Source organism: Ochotona princeps, unplaced genomic scaffold (genome assembly GCF_030435755.1).
Source record: "Ochotona princeps isolate mOchPri1 unplaced genomic scaffold, mOchPri1.hap1 HAP1_SCAFFOLD_147, whole genome shotgun sequence".
NCBI classification, from domain to species: Eukaryota; Metazoa; Chordata; class Mammalia; order Lagomorpha; family Ochotonidae; genus Ochotona; species Ochotona princeps.
This window is the reverse complement of record NW_026697247.1, coordinates 143,219-166,761: the sequence shown is the minus strand read 5'-3', so window position 1 is coordinate 166,761 and position 23,543 is coordinate 143,219. Positions and strand designations below refer to the sequence as shown.

Below are 23,543 nucleotides of genomic sequence, written 5' to 3'. Positions count from 1 at the left end.
AAATAGGATAAATAAGTATTTTATGTTTGTGATATGCTGAAATAATATTGCAGCAGCTAGGCATCATCTTTACGCCATTTCTTCTTTTTGGCATTTAGGGTGGAAAGTCCAGAGTTCAGTGACAGAAATGAAAACAGACTGCTGTGGGTTGAGTCCCCCACCTCGTTCCCACTTTGGAGCCCTGATCTGTCTTTCCTTGCTGCACAAGGACACAGTGTGAAGGTGCTGGACCTTGAACCGGGAAGAGCAGCTGAGTCAGTGGGGGGAACACGATCGCGGACTTTGAACCTTCAAAGCTGTAAGTGACATGAACTTCTTCTGACAATTCACCTAGTGCCAGGGAGTAGAAAACGGGGTTAAACATATGTTGCTTATACTAATTGTTATCTACAGTATTATGTAATTTCACTATGAAAATGACACAGTAATAATATTATGGTATAGTTTAGGGAAATATTGACACTTGGACAAACTGAATGAAAGGTTTATTCATCTATATTTCTTACAACTTCATGTGCAGGAATGATTACCTCAGATTAAATTGGAGGAATCAAAAGTCAGGGCCCAAACACAGCAGACTGGTGTGTGAGTTTGTCAGTTGGTCAGCTATGGCATGAGCCTTAGAACTCTGACATCACAGTGGTGGGCTGGCCTGGCTACTGCAGAACCATCACTCGTCCTAGTGGTGTGCCCAGCATCTGTGTGCTAGTCTAGCCATGTCTCTCCCTACGGCCAGCATAGGGAACGGGAATGTTTCTAGGAGCCAAAAAGGACTCCACTCCTGGAATTTGTCCACAGGCCCGTGGTTCTGGGTAATCTTCTCATCCTCTACTTGTGATCACCCAAGCTGACTAGTAGTCCAGGAGGAGTTGTGAACTTGTTAACCCAGATGGCGAGTAACTGGTCATTTTGTTGTTGATAACATGTGAGGATACTCAGGTTCTGCTGATATGGCACTGCTGACCTCCAGAGCAGGCTCTGTATCATCAGGGAGACAATTCTTTAGCTCCATGGGAAGCAGTTTCCCCCTGAAAAGCAATCTACAGAGGAGCTTTCCTGTTTAGGAAAGAGTTTTGTGTTATTTCCAGGCCATAGGTTTAACTTTTATGGCCACATACACCTGTTAGAGATGGTCCTAACTCAAGTAGTTCACATCTAAACATGGCTTTGTGTTAAAATTTAGATACTTGCAGTATGATCTGGTGCTTTTTAGCACTCCCACACTGCCTTAATGAGAATACTGATTTAGATAAGATGGGGAGCCTATTTAGTGTATAAATAATCATGCCAACCTGAGACCCAATTATAAGTATGTCTTGACAAACATCATTAAAAAATGCTGGATGACAGCTCTGATCTGGATATCCCACTTGATTAGCTTAGGCCTACTAGGGCAGTCAACCCTATGTGAAGGTTTTTCACACTTTTTCAATCTGTATTCTCTTTTTGCAATTGACACATTCCTAGGTTACATCATATAGTGTTTAAGACTTATGTTTTGGGTGGGTTGATGGGGGGACATTCTGCCTACCAGCCTATCTAGCAAGCACTCCTTCCGTCACTCCACCAACGGTTGTCCAAGGTTACCAATGGCCTTCGTGTTACTGACTCCAATGATCAGTGCCTACTAATCTCACGCCACACCTTCCACAGCATTTGATGTGACCAGTGGCTTCCACCTTTTCTTTCTGCTCTGACTTGCTGTTTTCTGGTTTCCCCTAGATTCTCCCTTGAGGGTCTTCCCCATCTGTCTGCATCTCTGACCTCTGCTCTTTCAGGCTTTTAAACACAGAACCCCATTACATTTAGTTGGAGATCCTTTTTTGGGAAAGTGAGGCTATAATTTGGTCATGTGTCACCCCAAATGTTTGGCATAAAGCTCATTCTGTCAGTTGTTTTATCATGGCTCTGTGATGTTTGATGTTGAGCAGGCCCAACCGTAGTTGTAAAACTGATGGCCCAGCAGCCATGACTTCACCGGAGCCCCCCCAACGCCGCCTCCTGCTGCATGGACCTGTGAAGCTGGCCAGTAATAACCAGGTCAAGAAGCGTCATGCCTTTCTGTACAGTGATGTGCTGCTCATTACAAACAACAAGTAGGTGCATTCCAAGCATGCTTTCCTGGTTTAAAATCATTTTTGTGTACTTTCTCTAAGTAAACAGAGTGGTTTAGTTTGGTCTCTGCAAATGTTTTGGGCTTCTCCCTTAATTATGAATTATTCTGTGAAGATTTATTCTGCATCTTTTGCTTGTAGAGAATGCAATCAAGAATAGGAGGGTCAGGGTTCCTCTTTTCTTGGGATTCGTACATATGATAAAATAGCAAGCAGATAATTGAAGGTTCTGGCAAATGTAGACTGTGTTCTTATAGGAGGATAGACGTGGTGCAGAGAATAAGGTAAAGTGTCAGAGAGGAGTCCTTGCAACATTTAAACTGCCTTTGGCATGAGAAGCAGCCGCCTGTTCTAGACTGAGTGCCCCAAGCTGCCTGACTCAGGTGACCAGAGGCCCTGCTGTGCTAAGGCTCCTTCCTCCAGGATGTTATGGGTCTTTCCACACGAGGTCTCCTGTGTTGCATGATTAGATGAACTCCAAGAGTCCTACACTGCTGTGCCCTGAACCCTGAGCATCTTTCTTCAGGCTTGTCACTGCTTGCTTCTATAATTCACTTGAAAGTTAGAGTTGACAGTGAGGAAGACAACATGTCAAAGTGAAGCTGGGTTGGGCCACACCTTTGTCCAGCAAGGACACTGCTGAAGCTGCTGATCACCCTGTGACTGTAGCAGAAAAGTGGGAGCCGTTTTCTGCACTTACTCATCACACTCTGAGCACTCGGCTCGGATGCATTTTGCATTGTGGTTGTGATTTGGCTGTAGACTGTCGGCTATGGCAGTACAGCCTTAGCCACAATCGTTGAGGCACGTTGTTTGAACCAGACCTTAAGAAGGGAAATTTGAAATAAGCTATGGTTATTACAGCGGTGAAGAAACTTGTTTTCTGCCGGGGGCCATTTGAATATTTATAACATCATTCATTGAATGAGTCAAAGTGCCAACATTAAAAATTATGAATTTATTGCATTTTGAATCCAGCCTGCAGTTGCCTTGACCAAACTATCCCAAATGACTTTTCTGTCCTCATACAGCCTGGGAACCAGATGCTCCCCACTCCTGCTCTAAAAACTCGAGATTCAAATGTATTTGAAATCTTTCCGCACTAAAGCTATTCCAAGACTTGAGTCTGTCTCTCTTATTTGGAAATAATTCATGTAGTATTTAAGGATTTTTTCCAACTCCCCACAATACTGTTGAATTCAGTAAGATATAGATAACCAGGGAATGAGTTTAAAATGTAACATTTTTTAAAATGTAACATTTTTAAGACAGAGTTTGCTGTGTACTTACTGCACTCAGTATTAAGAAAGGAAACCACCCAGCGATGGCCCATCTGTGTTGTAGGTGCCCTGGGTCATCCCTCACTTAGGACACACCCAGCAATGGCCCTTCTGTGTTGTAGGTGCCCTGGGTCATCCCTCACTTAGGACACACCCAGCAGTGGCCCATCTGTGTTGTAGGTGCCCTGGGTCATCCCTCACTTAGGACACACCCAGCAATGGCCCATCTGTGTTGTAGGTGCCCTGGGTCATCCCTCACTTAGGACACACCCAGCAGTGGTCCATCTGTGTTGTAGGTGCGCTGGGTCATCCCTCACTTAGGACACACCCAGCAATGGCCCATCTGACCCTCACTTGTACTGTGCACTAAGAGGGAATATGTGGGAAAGAGCTGTCCCCATCACATTTAAGAAACAAACATCTCATTTGATAATCTTTCTCTAGGTACAAAAAGCAGTTCAAAATCAAACTCCGGGTTCCAATAAACAACATATGGCTTGCTAAAAATACTGTGGAGCATGGTGACAGTCCTGAATTAAAATCACTGAAGTTGGGATGGCCTTTGCAAAATTTTACGGCTAAGTTCTCGTAAGTACCACTTCTGAATCCTGTAATATCACTTTTTTTTATGAATAGTAGTAGTCATCTTTGCCTAGCCCAGGAAATATACAGATGTGTAATTAAATTCCCCACAAACGTAATTTTGGGAAAAGGAAATATTTTGATCTGATTCTATAATTACCACTGACTCGCAATGCCTTCAGTCATGGCATTTGTGTGTCTTCTACTTTGTCAAAGTTTTTTTTCATTCACTGGTGTATTTCTGAATGCCTTTAACAGCTGTGGCTGTGTCAAACTGGCACCAGGCCTCACAATTCCTTTTAGATCTCACTTGTGAGTGGTGGATGTACAAGCACTTATGCCACCACAGGCTACTTCTCAGATGCATTCATAGGAAGCTGATCGAAAGGGTGGAGTAGCCAGGACCTAAATTAGTTGCCTTGAAGTGAGGTGCATTTATTTCATCATACCCCCACCCCCTTACACTGCTTTATTCATTTTAATACAGCTGTCAAATTACAGGCAATGTATTCAAAATTGGATTGCGTATCTAGGTTAACAACAGTGATTTTAAAAAACTACAAGATGAGTGTTTAGCCTAGCACTTAAGAAACTTCTATCCTATGTTGGAAAACCCAGGTTCCACTTCTAGTTCTTACCTTGACTCCGGTTTCTTGTTAATGCAGACCTTGGGAAGCAGTGGTGTTGTCTTCAGGCACTGGGGTTCTGCTACCCACAGGAAGAGCCTGCATTGAGTTCTCAGCTCCCAGAGACATACTTGGTAGTTGTGGACAATCAGGAGGTGAACCAGCAAATTGGAATTCTGATTGTCTCTCACATTCTTTTTATTACATTTAAAAATTTATTTTGTTTTATGATATAGACACAGGCTCTGGGGTTGCCTGTGCCCTTCCCCAAGGTCTCTGTCTTCCCCATTGATTTCCCCTCTAGTACAGTGGATGTCATTCATGAACAGTCACAAGTCCATCATGCTGTTATTGAAGTGTTTCCCTACAATGCAGGCATGGACATTGTCAGCAAGTCTATCAGCTTACTGTTTGGATGTATTCAGTTCTTTCACTGGGTGTCCATCTCTGGTCTGTATGCACAGAGACACAGAGTGCTTTGTCTCCATATCTGAATGGATCAGTCCCCACTACACTTCCATTATATATCCCCTGAAATACAGAGCCAGTGAGCACAGTCCACAACAGGGGAAAATGATAAAGTTTCATCAGCATAAAGTTAAAAACACATGCTGCAAAAATAAACATGCCTCTCAAGATTGGTGAAAATGGGAATGGAAAACCCTCTTGTAGGTATAGATGTTAGTGCGTGACGCTTGTGGTGCTGAGGGAATTACATGATGTGGTGTAGGATCTGGTGGCAGTGGGGAATTGGGATGGCTGCTTACTGAGTTCAGAGTTTATTCTTGGGATAATGAAAATACTCTGTAACAAAATATTATTACAGAGTTTTGCATGCACAGGATGGTGAATGTACCCAGTCTCACAAGTGCTCGATTTTATGTGATCTGTAGTTAGCCATACCTGTTCTGATGCTAGCAATTTATAAGTCCATGCGTGTTTGATCCTTAGCAGATACATCCATGATATTTCAGAAAGGATTTTAAGCATTTGTCTTTTAGCAGTAGGAGAGCTGACATTCCTCACACATACTTCTGAAAAATGTTTCCTATGTATTTGTTTAACATACGCTAATTCTACAATCCCTATGAACAATTACAGTAATATGGATTCCACACGCCCACCCCCCACAAGTTATATCCTTATTTCTGAATTGAGTATTCCATCCACATGGTAGTTTCTTCATTTGGACTTAACCTGAGTCATAGTGTATTTTACATTTATATAACACTTCAAAATACAAGAGCACTCAGGTTTAATTAGTGGAAACTTTCCTGTGGTCACTGAGTAAGCATCCCACTGTTGAAACTCGGGCTTTAGTTTCAGATCAGTTTCTGCTGTGGAAGAGCAGAATCCATCCAGAGCCCACGTGTAGGGGCAGGGAAAAGTAGCACTTACACCTGAACTACTGTTGCTGTCGAATGCCTGCTAATATATTTATCTAAATTGAAATTCTAAATCACATGGAATCAATTTTTTACATAGTGTAATATTTTCTCCCTCTTCTCTGTTTGCAGGTCTGTGGAACTGAAGGATAAATGGCATCGCTTTCTGGAAAGGTATTTCTGCAGGATACACATTTTGTGTCTTTAGTTTGTGATCAGAGAACATAATCTCTGGAAACAATGCCACCACATGAAACCTCCTTAATAACCCTTCAGATCATCTTCAAACTGCTTCTCCCTTGGATATATTCATTGTTGAGGAAGTTCTAGATGCACCCCTCATTCTTTCTCTGCCTAAAACCTTTTGAATGAAGCAACCATGGTCCTCAGTATATAGTAAATTCCCGTAAATCCAGGCTGCTGTGCTGGGTGAGTCTCACAGCAACACTGCCTGTTACCCTTTTTAGGTCGTGTGTTGGTGATGTCAGTTCCTTCAGTGCAGGCAAGAATGCTCAGTTGACATATCACAGAAATTATTTTCAAGACCACATGTTCCTTTCCCAAATTACTTTCCTACCCATATTTTGACCTTGGTAAGGCACTCTAAATGCAGATGTTTTCCATGGATACATCTTATAAGAGTAAAAATGCTACAGATATATGAGCATAGACATGCATAGTCTACAAATATGTGTCTTCAATAACTCAAGCAAAATTTTCACATATAATGAATTATATATATATATATATATATATATATATATATATATACACACATATATATATATAAACATGGGTTGATTTGAAAAGAATGATTGGCTAATTTATTTGTGTATTTTATGGATTTTATTAGATCAATCACCCAAAGCCAGAAGATGGATGGATTGCAGAATACTCTGGTTAAAATCACTACCAGTAATATTAATAATTCTTCCAGTGTTAAGTATGCTTTTCACCAAAAAAATTTAAACTACAATTATATGACTTAGCCATAATGAAAGAGACACAGGGATAGGAGGGCTGGAGAAAGTGACAGGAGTGAAAAAGAGAGAAGGGAGGAAGAGAGGAGAGGAGAGGAACTGGGAGTGTTGGAGGGTTAGTGAGAGCGTGATAGAAGAACCTTGTATTAATGTATCTTCAGATATACATTCAATACTTCATGTGTATCAAGTAAGAGATTATGTGAAGCAATGGAATCTGGTGATTCAGTGCTTGTGCTAAAAACGAGAATCTCCTGTTGAATATCCATAGAATTTCATTCTTAAAAACATTGTTTTTCTAAGGCAGTATTCTGGGAAATAAATCTTTCCCTCTGATTTTTACTACTTTCAGATGATGATTTCATTTCCAGTTTTCATGTTTGTTAAAATACTTTCATTTATTCTGATGGAATATTTTAAGAGAATGCAATGTACAAACTAGAGATGGGTATGCCATGCACCGTATAGGCTGTAACCCAGATGTGCCTGTTTGGTTGACATTTTGTCCTGTTTGGATTTTTAAAAATTTCTTTTCATTGTCCCTCTAGATAGGTGTCTTCATGTGCCTTTTCTGAAGTCAGTTCCATGTGGTGTACCCTTTAATCCTTGAACACCTGCACAAGCCTAAATAAAATCATATTCTTGTGCAGCCACCGTCCAGTCCTCACCTGGAAATTGAACACCAATTAAAACAATGCTTCCACCTGTTTTTCATATTCCAGTTGATAGTCACTTTGTGATGCTCCCTTTCTGGGACAGGACCCACTCCAGGGTCAGCTGCTGCTCTGAGCTACTTACACCTAACTTCTACTTTGCCAGAACTGAGTAGAATTCTGAAGGGATGAAGCATTTAGGAGAGCAGAGTGTGTCTGCCTCATTTTTTTGAATGCTGTTGGAAGGAGCAGTTTCAATGGGATCACACTTGATTTCTGAAGTTAGGGTACACTAGCCAATATGTCATTGGGTGTGACCAACACAACAGATGTACTCTGTGCTTTATGCCAGTGTCAGATCACACAAAATGCCATTGCAGGGGAAAAAGATAGTTCAACAGAGTTGTTTGCAGCAGATATTCATACAACACCAATGCTATTCATTCATATTGGGAGATCTGTTTCCTTCTAATGTTCATTAATTTTATCTCACAGAAACAATCGTTTCCTATAGTACATTCCAGTTCTAGTGCATGTTGAGTTCCTAAAGTTCTTTCTCCTGAAAATGGATGTTTCCAGTTCACTACTGAATGGCACTTTTTGACGAATCTTGAAAAAAGATGTTTTAGCTGATATTTTCTTCTGCACACGTTTTGCTCCACTGCCTGTTGTTCCACATGCTTTCTGATGACTAGTCTAAGCCTCCTCTACTGATCACCTGTGTGTACGTCTTTCCTGCTTCCCATCCTGTTTTCAGTATCTTCTGTTTCTGGTGTGGAGTAGTTCAACAGTACTGTGTCAGAACAGTCACAGGGTGCTGAAGCTCACCTCAGGTCTTTGAGTCTCCCCTGACTGCAGAGAACAGAGGGATTGCCAGCACCAGCAGCCTATGAAGGCCCTCTCTTGGTATCCTGTGCCAACGGCCTGTAGAAGGGTGTGAATCTGGGCACCTCACAGTTCCAGACCCCTTCCTGGCCACTAGCCCAGGTTAAACACCAGTTGGGGACCTGTCCTCTTGACAGAATCAGAGAATTACATTCCTCTGTGTAGAGTAAACTGCTTGTGCTTAGTGAGGCATGCATTAGAGCCACCACAGCCACCATGAGATGCTGGTCCATCCCCTCCAAGTTCCTTCCTAACTAAACGACAGCTGGTCCACCCCTCGCATCTAAATGTGCCTCGTGCTCTCTGGTCCAGCTGCTTTGCGGATGAATGGGGAAAACTGTGTGCGCCTTCCCTGCAGTGACCAGCCAGGAGTCTTTCTTCCTCTCTGGCTGCAGTCTGAACCCAGAATCAGTGGGTGTGCAAGACTTCACATCTGATAATGTCGCCCGTGATTCCGGCTGCCATGGTCTGCTCCCATCTCGGTCTCCGTGATTCCGGCCACCATGGTCTGCTCCCATCTCTGTCTCTGCTTCTGGCATTTCCTCCAGTTTCCAGCTTTATGTGTCCTCCCACTGCTGCTTGACCTCACCATCCACACTGCTCTGTGGTGTGTTTGTGGCTTCTGCAGAATTTCTACCTCAGGATTCTAACCAACTCTCATCTCCTTTGCTAACCTTTCCTAGTCATCCATCTTCACCAACTCTTTTACTTGAATTTATTTTGTTTACAAAGATATCAAGATCACAAGGAGAGGCAGGTATCCTGGTAATGATTATTTTGAATGTAATGCTTCTGTATATCATGATAAACCATTATTTTATGATCTGCATGAGTTATAAAAAGATGATTCTCCTTCAAAATGAAGGGAAATTATCTGTAAATGGATAATGCAGAGCTTCAAATTTCTGTGGAAGGGCTTTCAGGTAGCTCAAAAATAGGACTTAAATATTGAGCATTTTTGTTCTTGAACTGTGGACTCACAGTGTCAATGAATATGGGGAGTGAAAATCTAAGTAGGTGTGATGCCTGTCTTTGTGAGGGCGCTTCCTACAAAGTGGTTTAGTAAGAATGTCCTCCACAGTCGGTTCTTAACCTCACATGACCAAGACTGAACATAAACAAGCAACCAGCCAGGGAAGGAGAGGGACCAGCCCTTCGTTGCAGAACAATTCCCTGTGAAGGAAAGAATTTTTGCTGCAGAGAATCAGTCCCTTTACGGGTCCTGCCTGAATTGACATTCTTTCTCTTTGATCCTATGTTATGTTTTCCATACCATATTAAACTATTTCCTATACTTTAATGAAAGTTTTTCTCCTGGCTCTGAGTTATGTAAAGTGATGCAAATAAATTATTCAGCATTGGCACTTTCTATTTTTTATTTGATCGTCCTCAAACTTGTCCTTTAACTGGGTAAGGATTTTATAATTGTGTAATCATATGGTGAAATGTTTCTCCATATCACCAGTTTATATTCTCCTTTTCTCTTTTACAGTCTGCCATTTTAGCAGCTCATAATTTAGACACCATCAGGGATGTTATCAACATGGCATTGCCAGGGCTAGGATTAACTGTAAGTAACCTGAGAACTGCTTTAAAATAACAACTTTGATCTTTGATAAATGTATTTCCATGTTGCTACTGGTACATAGGTACCTACAGTGTGTATGTTTGTATGATGTACTATGAGGCATAAGGGACCAACTGCATATACAATGTGTATTGCCCATAGAAACATGAAATCATGGGGTAGAATGCATTAGGGATATTTGTGTATGGTCATTGCTCTTATGTTTTGATTTTAAACTTTGCATGAGCTGGAAGGCATAGTTTAATAAAACATGGGTATAATTTCAGATGACTATTTCCACAGGTTTTAATTTGAATCTCATAAAGGTAAAAAGCATTTTGTCAGCTTTCTAATGTCCTAATAAGAAAATAGTAGACGTGTGTTTGGATTGCTGTTTCTGTACACTGTGATTACCCTGATTCCATAACTGCTGACCCTATTGCTCTATCTCATAATCTCAGCATGAAGATCCCTAAAGTACATGTCTGATTTTTTGTTTGTTTTTGAGAATCAGAGTACATACCAAGGCAGAGAGGGGGAGAAAGAGAAGCAAGCAGAAAGATGAGAGAAAAGCAGATACAAGGAGCATTCTCCCTTCCATTGGTTCAGTCTCCAGATGGCTAGAGTGCCCTAGGATGTCCTGGAGCCAGGAATATAACTGATGAACCCCGAGTATTTGAAAGGACCTGATTACTCGAGCATTTTCAGTTACCTTCCAGAGTGTACCTTTGCAGGAAGCTAGAGCTGGAATTGAAGTCCAAGTGTTGTGATACAGTTCTCAAGGATCTTATCCACCTGCTAAAAATCCTCTTATTGTGAATGTTGACATAAAATATATGAATAGAGTCGTGCTTTAGATACTGGTCCTGAGAATGACATGCCCTGTACCTGTAAAATTCAGTAAAGGTAAGGTGTGAGTGAAAGCTGGGCTTCTGGGGAATGTGTATAGACACCTCTTGTATGTTTTGTGTTTTAATTTCCTTTGTTTGGAACAGAGACACACAGGCACACGTAGTCGAGAGTTCACTACTATGGACAACCTCCACAAATGCTTAGCATAATAGCAGGGCTCATTCCTGGAGCTGAGAAGCTCATCCAATTCTCCTGTGTAGGTGGTGGGAATCCAGATACATGGGCCATTAGTGCTGTGTTGGGATGCACATCCTCAGGATTCCGAGAGGATCCAGTGGCAGTGTCCCGGGTCCAGTGTCCCGGCTTAACCCCACACCCTCTGTTGTGGGTAGTGAGTTTCCTATCTGATTTCTAACCCATTACTTTTCTTTTTTAAGTGATTGCATCCTGACAGATGCATACGTGTGGCCTTTATTGTTGATGTTTTTCCTGATAGAAATTAGCAGATTTTTAATATGTATATGTGGTATTTGAGATGAAGTGAAAATTCCACACAAATGAGAAGTGACTAAAAGCCAAGGATGCAATGGCATTTATATTGGGACCATCAGAATCCTATCCTCACTATCACTGAAGAGCTTGCCATTCTATCAGCAGAAAAATAAGGAACAATTTGATAGTATGGGTTCCTGGAAAATGTTCCCTATAACTGTGAAAGCTCTATACTGTTCTAATATTCAAGATTTTTCTAATGTATTCAAGTCTCCTAAAAGCTGCCAGGGCAAGCAGAGTTGGTATAAGAAACCAATTATTTCACTGCAGCACAAATGAGTTATACATTTGAAAGAAGGATGAATTGCTGAGTTTCTGTGTACTGAGTAAAACATACACCTCTGCACTGAAGTCTAGTGAGTAATATATGTGAACTCTGAAGAAGAGGTAGGCCTTGGAGGAGAGTGAGTTGTTATATGAATGGGGTTGGTGACAAAGATTTGACTTTAAATATAGTTGATTTTATCTAATGGCCAGAGTTTTTCTTGGAGTCTTATCAGAAAAAAAGGAATTTCAATTTACAGATAAGTGGATCCCATTTGTATCTGTATGTGCCAGTTAAGGCACTGCAGCATAAGGGTTCCATACCTTCAAGCAAGAGTTTCGTTAGATCTTCCTGCTTCTGAGTAATTTTTAGGCTGTGAAGCTATGTGTATGTAAATGGATATTTGTGTGAGAGCCTCCATGCCTGCTAGTGCATTTCCTGAATAATCAAGGCTATCATCAGGCAATGAACGATTACTCCTTGTGAATCTCATTTTGGCTTGCTCGCTCCTGAAAGGAATTAAAACATTGAACAGAAACATATTGATGTGCTCATTTCAACTGGCATTTCTAGAGTTGCGTGGGTAATCACGTTCTTGTGGCCTGCTTTTCCAGCTGAGAACCCTCCTTTCTACCATCCCCACAGTAAGAGTTGTGGGAATGGAAGCTGATGGGTTAGTTCTGCTTTCTCTTCCTTGCCTTCTGGTCCTGTGCCTGTTCTTTCTGGATGGCTGAGCTTATGATGTCATGTAGGTGTCACCTTGTTTAGGCAGTCCTGGCAGACAGTACTTGTACATGAACAGAGTCATGGAAAAGGAAATCATACCATTCTCCTAGGAGTCTGCTGATGGCTGAAAGAATGATCAGGAGTAGACTTGTCTTCGTTAGTGTAATAGCATAAATGTGATTCCTTAACCCTTAGGCCACTTTGTTGAGCAGAATTGTGGATCAGATAGTATTGGCCCTGGTCCCAGTTATTTTCTTCTTTGGAAATGCAGAAATGCTCTGGAAATACATGTTTAAGTATTCTCTGATGAAAACATGTTTTGAGGCCAAGTCCTTTTTTTCTCCAAGGGCTCAGAAAGAGATTACCAGCTGTGGGTCCATTATGGTAAGACTGAGGCCCCATTCCCACTCATGGGTAAGTGTTCTGGAAAATAAAAACATATTAATTATTTCAAAATTGCACTTAAAAAACCTGTATATCCATGTTTGCCCAAAAGGTTAAAAGCTCTCATAAAGGAGACAACCGCTTGCAATCGTCATTCACCCATTTAAAAGTGCAGTGCCACATGCTCATTCCACGGCAGACACAGGTGCCTGATCTCTGACTTCATACACTGGTTTTTAATATAGAAGGAACAAAAATAAAGTTTGTCACCTGCTTTTACAGGTGCAGATGAAAGTTATTTCTTGGACTTGTTCCTTTGGTATGAAATGAAAATTGAATCGAACTTCATTTTCTCAAGCAGATGATGGATACATATGTCATTTAAATTCCCCATTTCACCTTATGTTCCATAAGACACTTGTGTGTTTTTCTTTTCATGATGCTGTTCCATAGGCAAAGGGGAGCTTGAGTTGCACCAGTGCAGTGCCTACACTGACAGTAAGTGTGATTGATTATACTTCTCACCATCAGCCTGATATAAAATGAGATTCTTCTCTGCCTAGGCCATGAAAATCCATACACAATTCAGGAGCACTATTATCGAACTTCCATCCATCAGTCCGCACTGGGGAAGCCCACCTCTCCCCATATCCTTCTGGAGTCCACCCCAGAGATCTTAGCTGATGGAAAACTGCAGTTTATCCTGACATGCCAGGGCAAGCCAAGACCCCAGCGTAGAGGTGGTGAGTACTTTTATTAGATGCAATGCCCTGCTCTCAGGACATATCTGCATTCCTGAGAACAAAATCAGAACACAAATAGATTATAACACCAAGGTGTTCTGACACCAAGGTCTTCCCTGTGTGGGAGGATGAATATGAAAAAACAAAACCAGCTTGAGAGAAATGGTTTGAAATCAGAATCCAGCACAGTTTAGGATTATGCTTGTTCTAATGTTAGAACTTCTGTCAGCTCTAGATGTCCTGTGCATTTTCCCAATAAAATTAAGCATGTATAAACCTGGGTATCTACAGAAATTGCCTTCTGAGGGGTAGATGTAAGGGCACAGTGAGTTAAGATGCATCTTACAGTGCTGGAATCCCGTTGTAGCACCAGTTTGACTCCCAGCTGCTCCAATGATAATAGACCTTGCTGGCGGTGTGCCTGAGATGGCAGCAGAGGGTTACCCAATCCCTGGGCCCCTGCCAACGTGGGAGACTCAGGTGGAGTTCCCGTCTTCAGCCACATCCCTTGATGTGTGGCCATTGCAGCAGTGAATGAGTGATTTGAAGATTTCTTGGCGTGTTCTTATGCGTTGCAAATAGATCTTTACCAGAAATCACATCACTTCTGAAGGTCCAAGAAATGATGACTTCCCATCTCAGGTGGGAGATCTGAAGGAGAGTTAAAAGTTTTGGCACTGAATTCAGATTGATTCTGTTTGGGCTGAAGTGACTGTGGATAGTGTGCTAAATTGATTTTTGTTATTATGTAACAACATTTTATGCTCAGTGGGTGTGTTAAAGTCTACCTCTCCTCCAATTCTGGCCTTGAGATCTGACTTCTGAATCCACTGATTAGGCTTAGCAGGATATATATACAGTCCAGTGTGGGGTGTTCATGATTCAAAGGCAAAAACTGTTTGAGAAGTATCGCTGCCAGAAGAATTGAGCTTGAAAAGCATCCTCATCCTTAGGAGATGAGACACAAAGAGCAAGACACACGGAGATAGACGCTTCCTGTTCTTTTCTTCACTCCATAAATGCCATGATTGTGCCAGGGTCAGGGCCGAAAGTTGGGATCTTACCCATGTCACCCTTGTGAGAGGCAGGACTGGAGCTGGAAGTTGGGGACTTATTCATGTTGTGTTTGCTAGAAGCAGGAACTTAATTTTGTTAGCCAGGGCCTAGATTTGTAAGAAGTTGGAATTGGAACCTGGAGGACATCAGACTCAGGTACTCTGATATGGGCTTCAGGCATCTAAGTCAATAAACTAAACACCTGCCTGGCACCTTATAGGTAATTTGGAGGAAAATTCATAATGCCACATGGATGTAACTAGCTAATTCAGGTGGTATTAACTTGTATGTGGAAAGGACTCAGTTCCTCTCTTTTCTAACCCTGACCTCCCCCTCAAAAAAAATCTGTCAAATGGAAAATGTAGAAAGAAAATCTGTCATTGTAGGTGTAATCTAATCAATTCACTTTCTCTTCAGCATTTTTCAGAAATTATTTGTCTTGCCTGGGCGCTGCAGCAAGCCAGGACGGCCTGTCTCTGGACACTGATTCTTCTGCACAGCCGGTTAGGCTTCAAATGAATGATCTTACAGCAATCATTTTGTTAGGTATCATTATGATCGTTATGCCTCCTGAGCGCTGAGAACCTGAGGTATTAAGTGTCCTCTTGCAACTGTTTCAAATGTGACAATCATTTGTCAGCCCTTGGCTTTGGCTGACTGGTTCTCTTATTGTGACCTCAAAAACAAGCACAGTCTGATTAGGAATTGCAGTCTTACTTGAAACACAACAGGAAAAGTGGTAGTCGATCTCACTGGTTTCAGCAGTGTCCTCCAGTGACTTGCTCACTGACGTAGGAAAGGTGCATATCTGATTCCCTGAGTCCACAGCCCCTCATTTGCAGCCTCTTGCTTGAAGTGTTCCTCTACTCCCTGTGTCTAGATGACTCAGACTTCTCACACAACCTCTCTCACATGAGTTTGGTTTGTATTTAAAATGCTTAAACACATTATTCTCAAATGTGTTCATACTTCTATCATAAGAGAATGTGTTGAATAAAGGCCACAGAACTTGGCCCTGTTATTTCCAACAAGGATTTTTAATAGCATGCACACTGGTTGATTGCCCAGTGTATCTGTTTGTTCTCTCCTGTGTATAAGGAGATACCTCCTGGGTGGGAAGGAATTTATCAGACTAGGTCCATCTTGGACATTCTCCCAGACCTTACTCCATTCACAAGTTCAAGGAGCTCCCAGGGTCCTGATCAAGATGATGTCATCAATGGGTGAAAAAGTATCAGGTAATACATTATGTTGCAGGCATAAAATATAAATAGCCTAATAAATGACTAATTCCCTGTGATATTTGTGAAACACGTCTTGCTCTATTGGCATTAAGATGTAGAAGGCAGTGAAAATCTGGTATAATAGGCATGCAGTCAAAGAAGGCATTCTGTCATATGTGGGCCTTCACCCTGGTTTTAGATGAGTGTGGGCAGCCACAGAATGTAAGAATGCAGCCCGTAGTTATTTAGATAAGGATGGGCTGATGTCAATAACGGTGGCAATGATATCTTCCTAGTTGGGAAAAACAGGTTTTTGGAAATAGTAACAGCAGGGTAGATGATAGAGATTGATTCACTGGAAGCTTGAAGAAGAAAACTTTGGTTTAAAATTTGATTTCTTGGAAGAGGAAGATGAGGTTAAAATCAGCATTCAAAACCATTCAGTGTATGGGCATTGATTAGATGGATGACTGGAAAATATACTTAGAGGCACTGAAGCAGATTTCCTTTCTTCCCATCAATCAGCTCTTGCCATGTTAATTCATGCACTGTATCTGTTCCTCTGCAGATCCGGCTCATGTTCTGGGCTGGTGGTTGTGAAACATCCTGTAATTTGTTTACGTTTTATTCCTCGCAGGAGATGCTTCGCTTTTTAAGGCAAAATGGGCCATCAACAAAGGGTGTTTTTCAAAACATTGACAACATAAAATCATTTCTGTGTCTCAAGGAAAGAATTATGTTTGGAAATACATTAAATTGGGAGAATGAGTCTCCATTTGTCGTGGCATGTCAGGAGCCGTGCACTATAGCCACACTGAAGCCATTTTGAATATAGACCTATGGGACAGTGGAAAACCCCCGGTTGGCTAGATGCTTGGGAAAGAAGTTATGAAACTAATCACACGCTTAGCTTCAATTGTTCCTAGCAACTGTTTCAGAATGTGATTGATGCTGTACTTACCGATATCTTGTTACTGATTACCTACGCTATTGTCGATATGTTGGTTACTATTGTTGATATGGTGGCTGCTCAAGAACAATCGGTCTTGAGACCATGGCTTGCGTCCCAGTTTCTCTTTCCCTGAGCCTTAGTTACTGAAGAATATAAAAACCCTCAGTTGAAATCAATAAACTGACAGCTTGATCAGACCTACTGTCTTGCTGTCCATTCTTTGTGTCTCTTGTCCCTTCATTCTCTCCTAGGTGGCTGCGACCCCGTTGACTGTCCTGCTGGACAGGACAAATTGGCGCCCAACGTGGATGTGTGCAGACCACCGACAGAGAGAACGCCGTGCCATCATTCATGGAGAGGCCTCTCGTCAAAAAGGAACACCGGTTGAGCAGTTTCACGGTTGACCCGCTGGAAGTCGAGCTCGTGGGAAATATTCACGGCGCAAATCTTACGGAGCCAAGGTAAGATGGGACAAGCATTATCATAACATGACCTATTCTTGCAAGGTCTTATAGATTCATTCAAGACACGAGGAATTAGGGTGAAAAGAAAGACCTCAAAACCTTTTTGGATTTTGTTGGTCTGATTTGTTCCTGGCATCCCCAGGATGGTTCTATTGATGAGAAAACTTGGTGTAGAGTAGGTGATTGTTTTAAAGATTATTGTGAGGTTTTTGAGCCTGAGAAAATTCCTGTTACTGCCTTTAATTATTGGACTTTGATTTATGATATCCTAAAGATTGAGTCTCAGAATCCAGATTTACAGATTTTGGCTTCTGAGGGAGAATGATCTCTTAAAGAAAGTCACTCTCGGCTGTCCACACCTATCCCCTCACCTTCCCCTGGTTCTGGACCATCTTCTGTCATTATAGATATTGAGGCAGAGTCCAGTGCCAAACCCCTTGATCAATCTGCCCCAGAAACTATACTCTCTCAGAATAATAGTCAATCATGACGCCTCTCACCCACCTCCACCTTATGCTTCAGAAGCAGCAGCTCCTTCAGCCCCTGCCTCATTACTAGAAGAGGAGCCTGTAATAGAACCCCGTAAGAGTGAGGCTTCAGATCTCCCCAAGAAGAGTGTAATATGCTGCCCTGTTATTCAGACCCCTGCACGAGGTGGTGGACACCACATCACAAACATCAACCTCTGCAGTTTAAAGATCTAAAAAAATATTAAGCAAGCAGTGAAAGATTATGGTACTCAGACACCTTTTACTCTTGCTTTTATTGAGTCCTTTTCAGGCATGCATCTCCCACTTCTTTACCCAACCCCTTAGCTGAGAGAAGCAGGGTAAGATAAGCCACTTAAGGTTTATTTAAAAAAAAAGAGAGAGAGAAAAAAAAGATAAGAAAAATGTGTTCTGTAACTTGACTTAACAAAAGTAATCTGATATAGAGTGGTCCAAATCCACTGTTAAATTAATTTAAAGCATGAGATGAACCTATGTGTGCTTGTTTTACAAAATATCTCCAGGTTAAAGTGTGTCGAAGAAGAGGTTGGAAGTTGCAACAGGTTTGAGAGTTATATGTCTCTGTTCTGACATGTTTGGTGTTTGTGCTTATGTTTTGTCAATATTGTTGGTGTTCTATTATTTTTGTCCAGACAAAACTAAATTTTGTTTTAATATTCTTTCTCCAGTTGTGTCTTTGTCTTGAATTGTTAAGTTGTTGTTCTTGTTCTGAATTGGGTGCGTGTGTGACTGACTGACAGACGAGATGGGATGGACCATGACTAACCCCTTTTCTCTCTCCTGGTAAATAATTTTAGAGAGGTCTAACAAATTTAACAGGACCTGGCCAAACCAGACTCTCCACCTCCACTGGGGAAAAAAATTCGTGTGTCATTTTCTTGCTGTTTGGTCTTCAGATTACAGTGTTGTCCTGGCATTGATTAGGTCTAACAGTATTCAACATGTTCAGTTAAATGCTAAAGGTACTTTTTGTTTAACTCATTTAGGCCTCTAAATTCTTCAGAGTTCTAAACCAAGTCTCATGACTTTGAGGGTTCTAGTAGGATCCCTGGAACTCTCAAAGATTGAGATAAAATTTAAATAATGTACTTGTCATTTAAAATAATTTGGATTATAATCTCACAATATTACAAAATTATGCTAAATTTATTGCATCATATATGCTATTAAAATAGAAGAGCATTTATGTTCATTGGTCAAAATGTTTCCTACTCATGAAATTGATCCAGATTGTAAATTACTTGTGTTCTTACTTACAAGGAAATATGTGAAATTTTGACTTGCAGGAGAACAACGAATTCTTTAAAGATGTATAGTAAAACGGGTCATAATGTGTATGTTTTCTGAATGTTTGCCTTTAAAACAATGGAGTTGAAGTCTGATTCTTTGTGAAAAACAGTGTTTTAACATCTTCTTTTAACTAATTTTCATCTTATTGATAACCAAACCTGTTAACTAACTTCAATAAATTCCAAGGTAGTCTCTCAAGACAACAGCTAAATTTAAGTTTTTTCAGCTCTCTTGACTTCAATAAAACAGAAGTTTAGGGGAAGCTCCAGGCCCATCAGCCATAAAACAAGGAAGGGACATGCTTGGAGTCTGCCTTTTGAAAAATTTGGGACTTTGACTTTGTCGCTGTTGTGGTGATTTTTATCTGCCTTCATTTTAAAAGGGAAAAATTTCCAAATCAGCTAGAAAAAGACTGTTTGAAAAAACTTCTCTTTCCTGGTTTTGAGGAGGATTTGTGCTAAAATGTGTTTCCATGAATTAGGAGAAATGATTGAAATTTGCTTAAAGCCATTGTATTTAAAAGTTGGTATGCTTTTATTAAGAAAATGTCTTAAGAAAAGTTGAGGAATGAATCTTGTAAGCTTTACATATAATTGGCTATAATTTTAAAGATACTATTACAATATTGTGTAAGTCTTTAACATTGATACCTAATACATGCTGACGTTAAGATTGATATCTGTGTTCAAAAAAAAAAACAGTTTTTGAAGTGTGCATACATAGCAATGCTAGTAAATGCCTAAAAATAAAAATATCTTCAATTGTGAAAACTGTTAAAAAATGTAAGCATTGAAGAAAAAAAAAAAAAGAAGAAGAAGAAATTGAAGTATTGAACTTTAAATAGCCTCTGTTTAATTGGTGACTTTGTCAATTGCCTATCCAGCTTCAGTAAGCTCTATTCTAGTTCCAATCTTTAAATTTGTTAAAGTTCTTAAAAAGTTATGAGTTGATTTTATGCACTAATCCTGTGTTTAAGGTTATATTTCCCTTTTGGTGACTGACTAAGGAAATACACATTTTGCCTTTCAGTTGGGTAATCCCTTGTGTTCTGTATATTGTCTTTGTTAAATTCTCATGATTTAAAAGAACTGTGTTTAAGGGTATTTTCTGGTATGTATTTATTTTGAAATGTTTGGGTGATCATTTATAAGTGATAAAATTTTTTTTTTTTGATCTGTTGCTGTTTGAATCAATCTGACTAAATGAATGGATATTATAGTAAGGAATCTTTGACCAGATACTTTAAGGCCTCTTGGCATATTTAATAGGCTTAACTCTTTTGGTTCTGGGATTTCTAGATAGGCCCGACAGTCTCAAAGTCAGAAGAATGTGTTTCAAAAGTTGTATCTTTCTGCTAATGAAGTTAATTGTGGGACAAATAATTGATTAAATCTAAAAAAAAAAAATTGGGGGTGAGAGGGGATTGCAGAAAAGACATTGGGAAACCTTGCCAGTGGGGAACCTTGCCAGTGGGGAACCTTGCCAGTGGGGAGCCAGGATGGCTAAGTCTAAAAAGTACAAGAGTGTGTAAAATCCTACAGGTGGTATCACAATGCTAAACATAGATATTTTATTTTCTAGGATTCCAGCAAGCCTATTGTATCCATTAAAGCTAAAGTTTAATTGTAAACTATAGGTATGGTTTATTCAGATTACTAAAAGCAAAATATAACTCTAAAGAATTGGTAACTTTTACATATTTAAGAGAATTCTCAAATAGCTGTTGCAAAAGCTGTTTTGTTTTATGTGTTACCCGGTACACATGTACATGTTTATGAATGAGAATTGCTAAGCTAAATCCTTTTTAAAATTATGTATAGATGCATAATTAAGCTCTTAGAGAGTCATGTCTGTTACTGTATTCTTAGGACCTACAAGATCTGTTCAGCTCAATAGTTCTACACGATTTTAAATGGACTTACTGCTAGCGTACAGTTTCAAGATTGGCCATGGGAGCCCAAATCCTCAAAAGTTAGATGGAAAATATATGGGTATATGTATGTAAGTGCTTAATGATGACTCAGATGTCAGAAAATGTTAAAATGCTCCAACATGGGAAACAGCTCTTACAGCAGACTAATAGACTGACAATTTTGAGTAGCACTCAGTGGCCTCAGAATCAGCCCAAACGCCATTCTGGTCTGACAGGAGAACCAGCAAGAGAGCAAGCATATCAGTGTGGAAAGCCAGGACACTGAGCTAAGAGTGTCCCTCCGTGAAGGAGCTCAGTGGTCCACGCCCCAGTGCAAAGAAGCAACCACCGAGGATGGTTGTGCTCTTCTCTCAATGGAAGAGAGAACTTCCACTTTGTGTGTTGCCAGGTCTAATGGGGTTGTTGTTGATTCAAGAGGCTTCCACAGCCTAAACATTGCGTGTCTGGAGCCTCAGGTGATCACTGACGTCACACATAAGAGTGCTAATTTGTTAAATCCACTAGAGTCACTGTGTACACTGGCTTCCCATGCAGGGCTGTATATTCAGAGTCATAGTAAAATTAATAGTACACCTTGCTGTATTTTAGTATAAAGATTTATCATCTCAGTTTCTTATTATGTCTGAATATTTAACTCTTTTGCTCTAAGAAGTCAGCTTGCATTTACCTGTCCTGTGATGGGCTTATATCCTGATGCTGTATGCTAATCATTACATTGTTACTGTGCCTTCTGATTGATCTAGGTTAGCAAATTTATGCAGCTAAAAGAAGTTTCATGTATTGCATTGAGCTCATTGAATATGTTCCAAAATTTGAGACTTAAAGTAGTTAACTTAGATAGATGTAAATCTAGTCCACAGTCTTAAATTAAAGTTTACTCTGACAAAGATTGAAACCTAACAATTCTTTTACATCTAAGTTCTGAAGCTCAAGTATTCAAACTGCTAACCGAACTCACAACCTGCTAGGCTGGGAAAGTTAACTATGTTATGTCTTGTTATTTAGACTTCAAGAAAGAGAAACCTTTCAAGTGCCAGGATGTACATCGAACACCTAATGACTTCTGCCTTCTATCAGGAACCACTAGATGGATCCCCTACAGCTACTGTTACCCAATGGCACCCTCCTCTCAGCAGGAAGTAGTTAAGAACAGATGATGCCGTCCCTTTTCCCTAAAAGCAGCTGGGGTCCATTTCTCTGTTTGGAAATGTAGGAGCTAGATGGAATAATGGGCAGTTAGGGTCTCCAATTCCTGGTAAAACTGTCTTGTATACATGTAACAATGTTAGCACTATGAGATTCTTGAATGTTAGTATTTTCAACAATACTTATATATTGTTAAGTATGTCCTTTTGAATCTCACCAGCTACTCCCCAATATACCATCATATATGTGTCACTCCAGTAAAAGTCCACAATGTTTTGGCCAGAGTGATAAAAATCAATCAATACCTCCAGGGACAATGGTCTAGCACCTTCCTAAATTTCACCAGTTAGCCACCAGTATAATTAAAGTAAATGAGACCCGAGTACCACCCATGTCAGGAGAAGTTATTCTAAATGGCATTAAATTGGCAGCTTGCATGTTCAAGGAATGGAGCAGGATTATGGCCTTAGAAACCTCGATGGTTGCTGCACTAGTAGTTGCCATGCTCTTCCTGTACTGCATGCACAAACAGCAAACCTGGGAGCAAGTTGTCATTGGACAAGCCATGATGGCACTGGCTGTGGAAAATCCTAGCGCTCAAGTTTGGCTGAGCATTATGTGTTAATAGGTGATCAGAGACAGATAAGATCTGACAGGACTCTCCAAGTGATAACCCCCCACTTCATGCCATGCGGCTCCAGTCTTCAAAGAGGCTTGTTTAATATAATGGGGCACAGCCTTTGCCAGATAAGTGTTTAGCCAATGACGGGCACCTTTCTGATACCCTGCCAACCTAAGACAGGGAGCGCTGGATGACTGGCAGGGCTGCCCAGAGACGGGTAAGAGCTGAGGGTCCCTCAGAATGAACCTAAGACAGGCAGTGCTTATCTTGCTTCACAAACCTTTCTCTTTTTGCCGCTTTCACTGATATATAGAAAAAGGGGAGATGTCAGGAGCCGTGCACTATAGCCACACTGAAGCCATTTTGAATATAGACCTATGGGACAGTGGAAAACCCCCGGTTGGCTAGATGCTTGGGAAAGAAGTTATGAAACTAATCACACGCTTAGCTTCAATTGTTCCTAGCAACTGTTTCAGAATGTGATTGATGCTGTACTTACCGATATCTTGTTACTGATTACCTACGCTATTGTCGATATGTTGGTTACTATTGTTGATATGGTGGCTGCTCAAGAACAATCGGTCTTGAGACCATGGCTTGCGTCCCAGTTTCTCTTTCCCTGAGCCTTAGTTACTGAAGAATATAAAAACCCTCAGTTGAAATCAATAAACTGACAGCTTGATCAGACCTACTGTCTTGCTGTCCATTCTTTGTGTCTCTTGTCCCTTCATTCTCTCCTAGGTGGCTGCGACCC

General features: G+C 40.7%; 1 protein-coding gene across 1 annotated transcript; it reads left to right on the top strand.

Moving 5' to 3' along the window:
- Positions 1-715: 715 nt before the first annotated feature.
- On the top strand, positions 716-15,231 carry LOC131478904 (rho GTPase-activating protein 20-like). Its single transcript, XM_058659525.1, has 9 exons — positions 716-812; positions 1,932-2,096; positions 3,839-3,982; positions 6,120-6,161; positions 6,841-6,925; positions 9,998-10,075; positions 12,815-12,881; positions 13,415-13,594; positions 15,068-15,231. Exons 1-9 carry the CDS (start codon positions 751-753, stop codon positions 15,229-15,231), a joined length of 987 nt encoding a protein of 328 aa, XP_058515508.1. The 5' UTR covers positions 716-750.
- Positions 15,232-23,543: the final 8,312 nt, after the last annotated feature.

Bases quoted from the DNA above. Each gene is read 5' to 3' on its own strand.
- LOC131478904 (XM_058659525.1), top strand. From the start codon at position 751: ATGTTTCTAGGAGCCAAAAAGGACTCCACTCCTGGAATTTGTCCACAG. The intron at 2,097-3,838 runs GTAGGTGCATTC...ATCTTTCTCTAG, and splicing joins CTGCTCATTACAAACAACAA to GTACAAAAAGCAGTTCAAAA. The intron at 13,595-15,067 runs GTGAGTACTTTT...CTTTCTCTTCAG, and splicing joins AAGACCCCAGCGTAGAGGTG to CATTTTTCAGAAATTATTTG.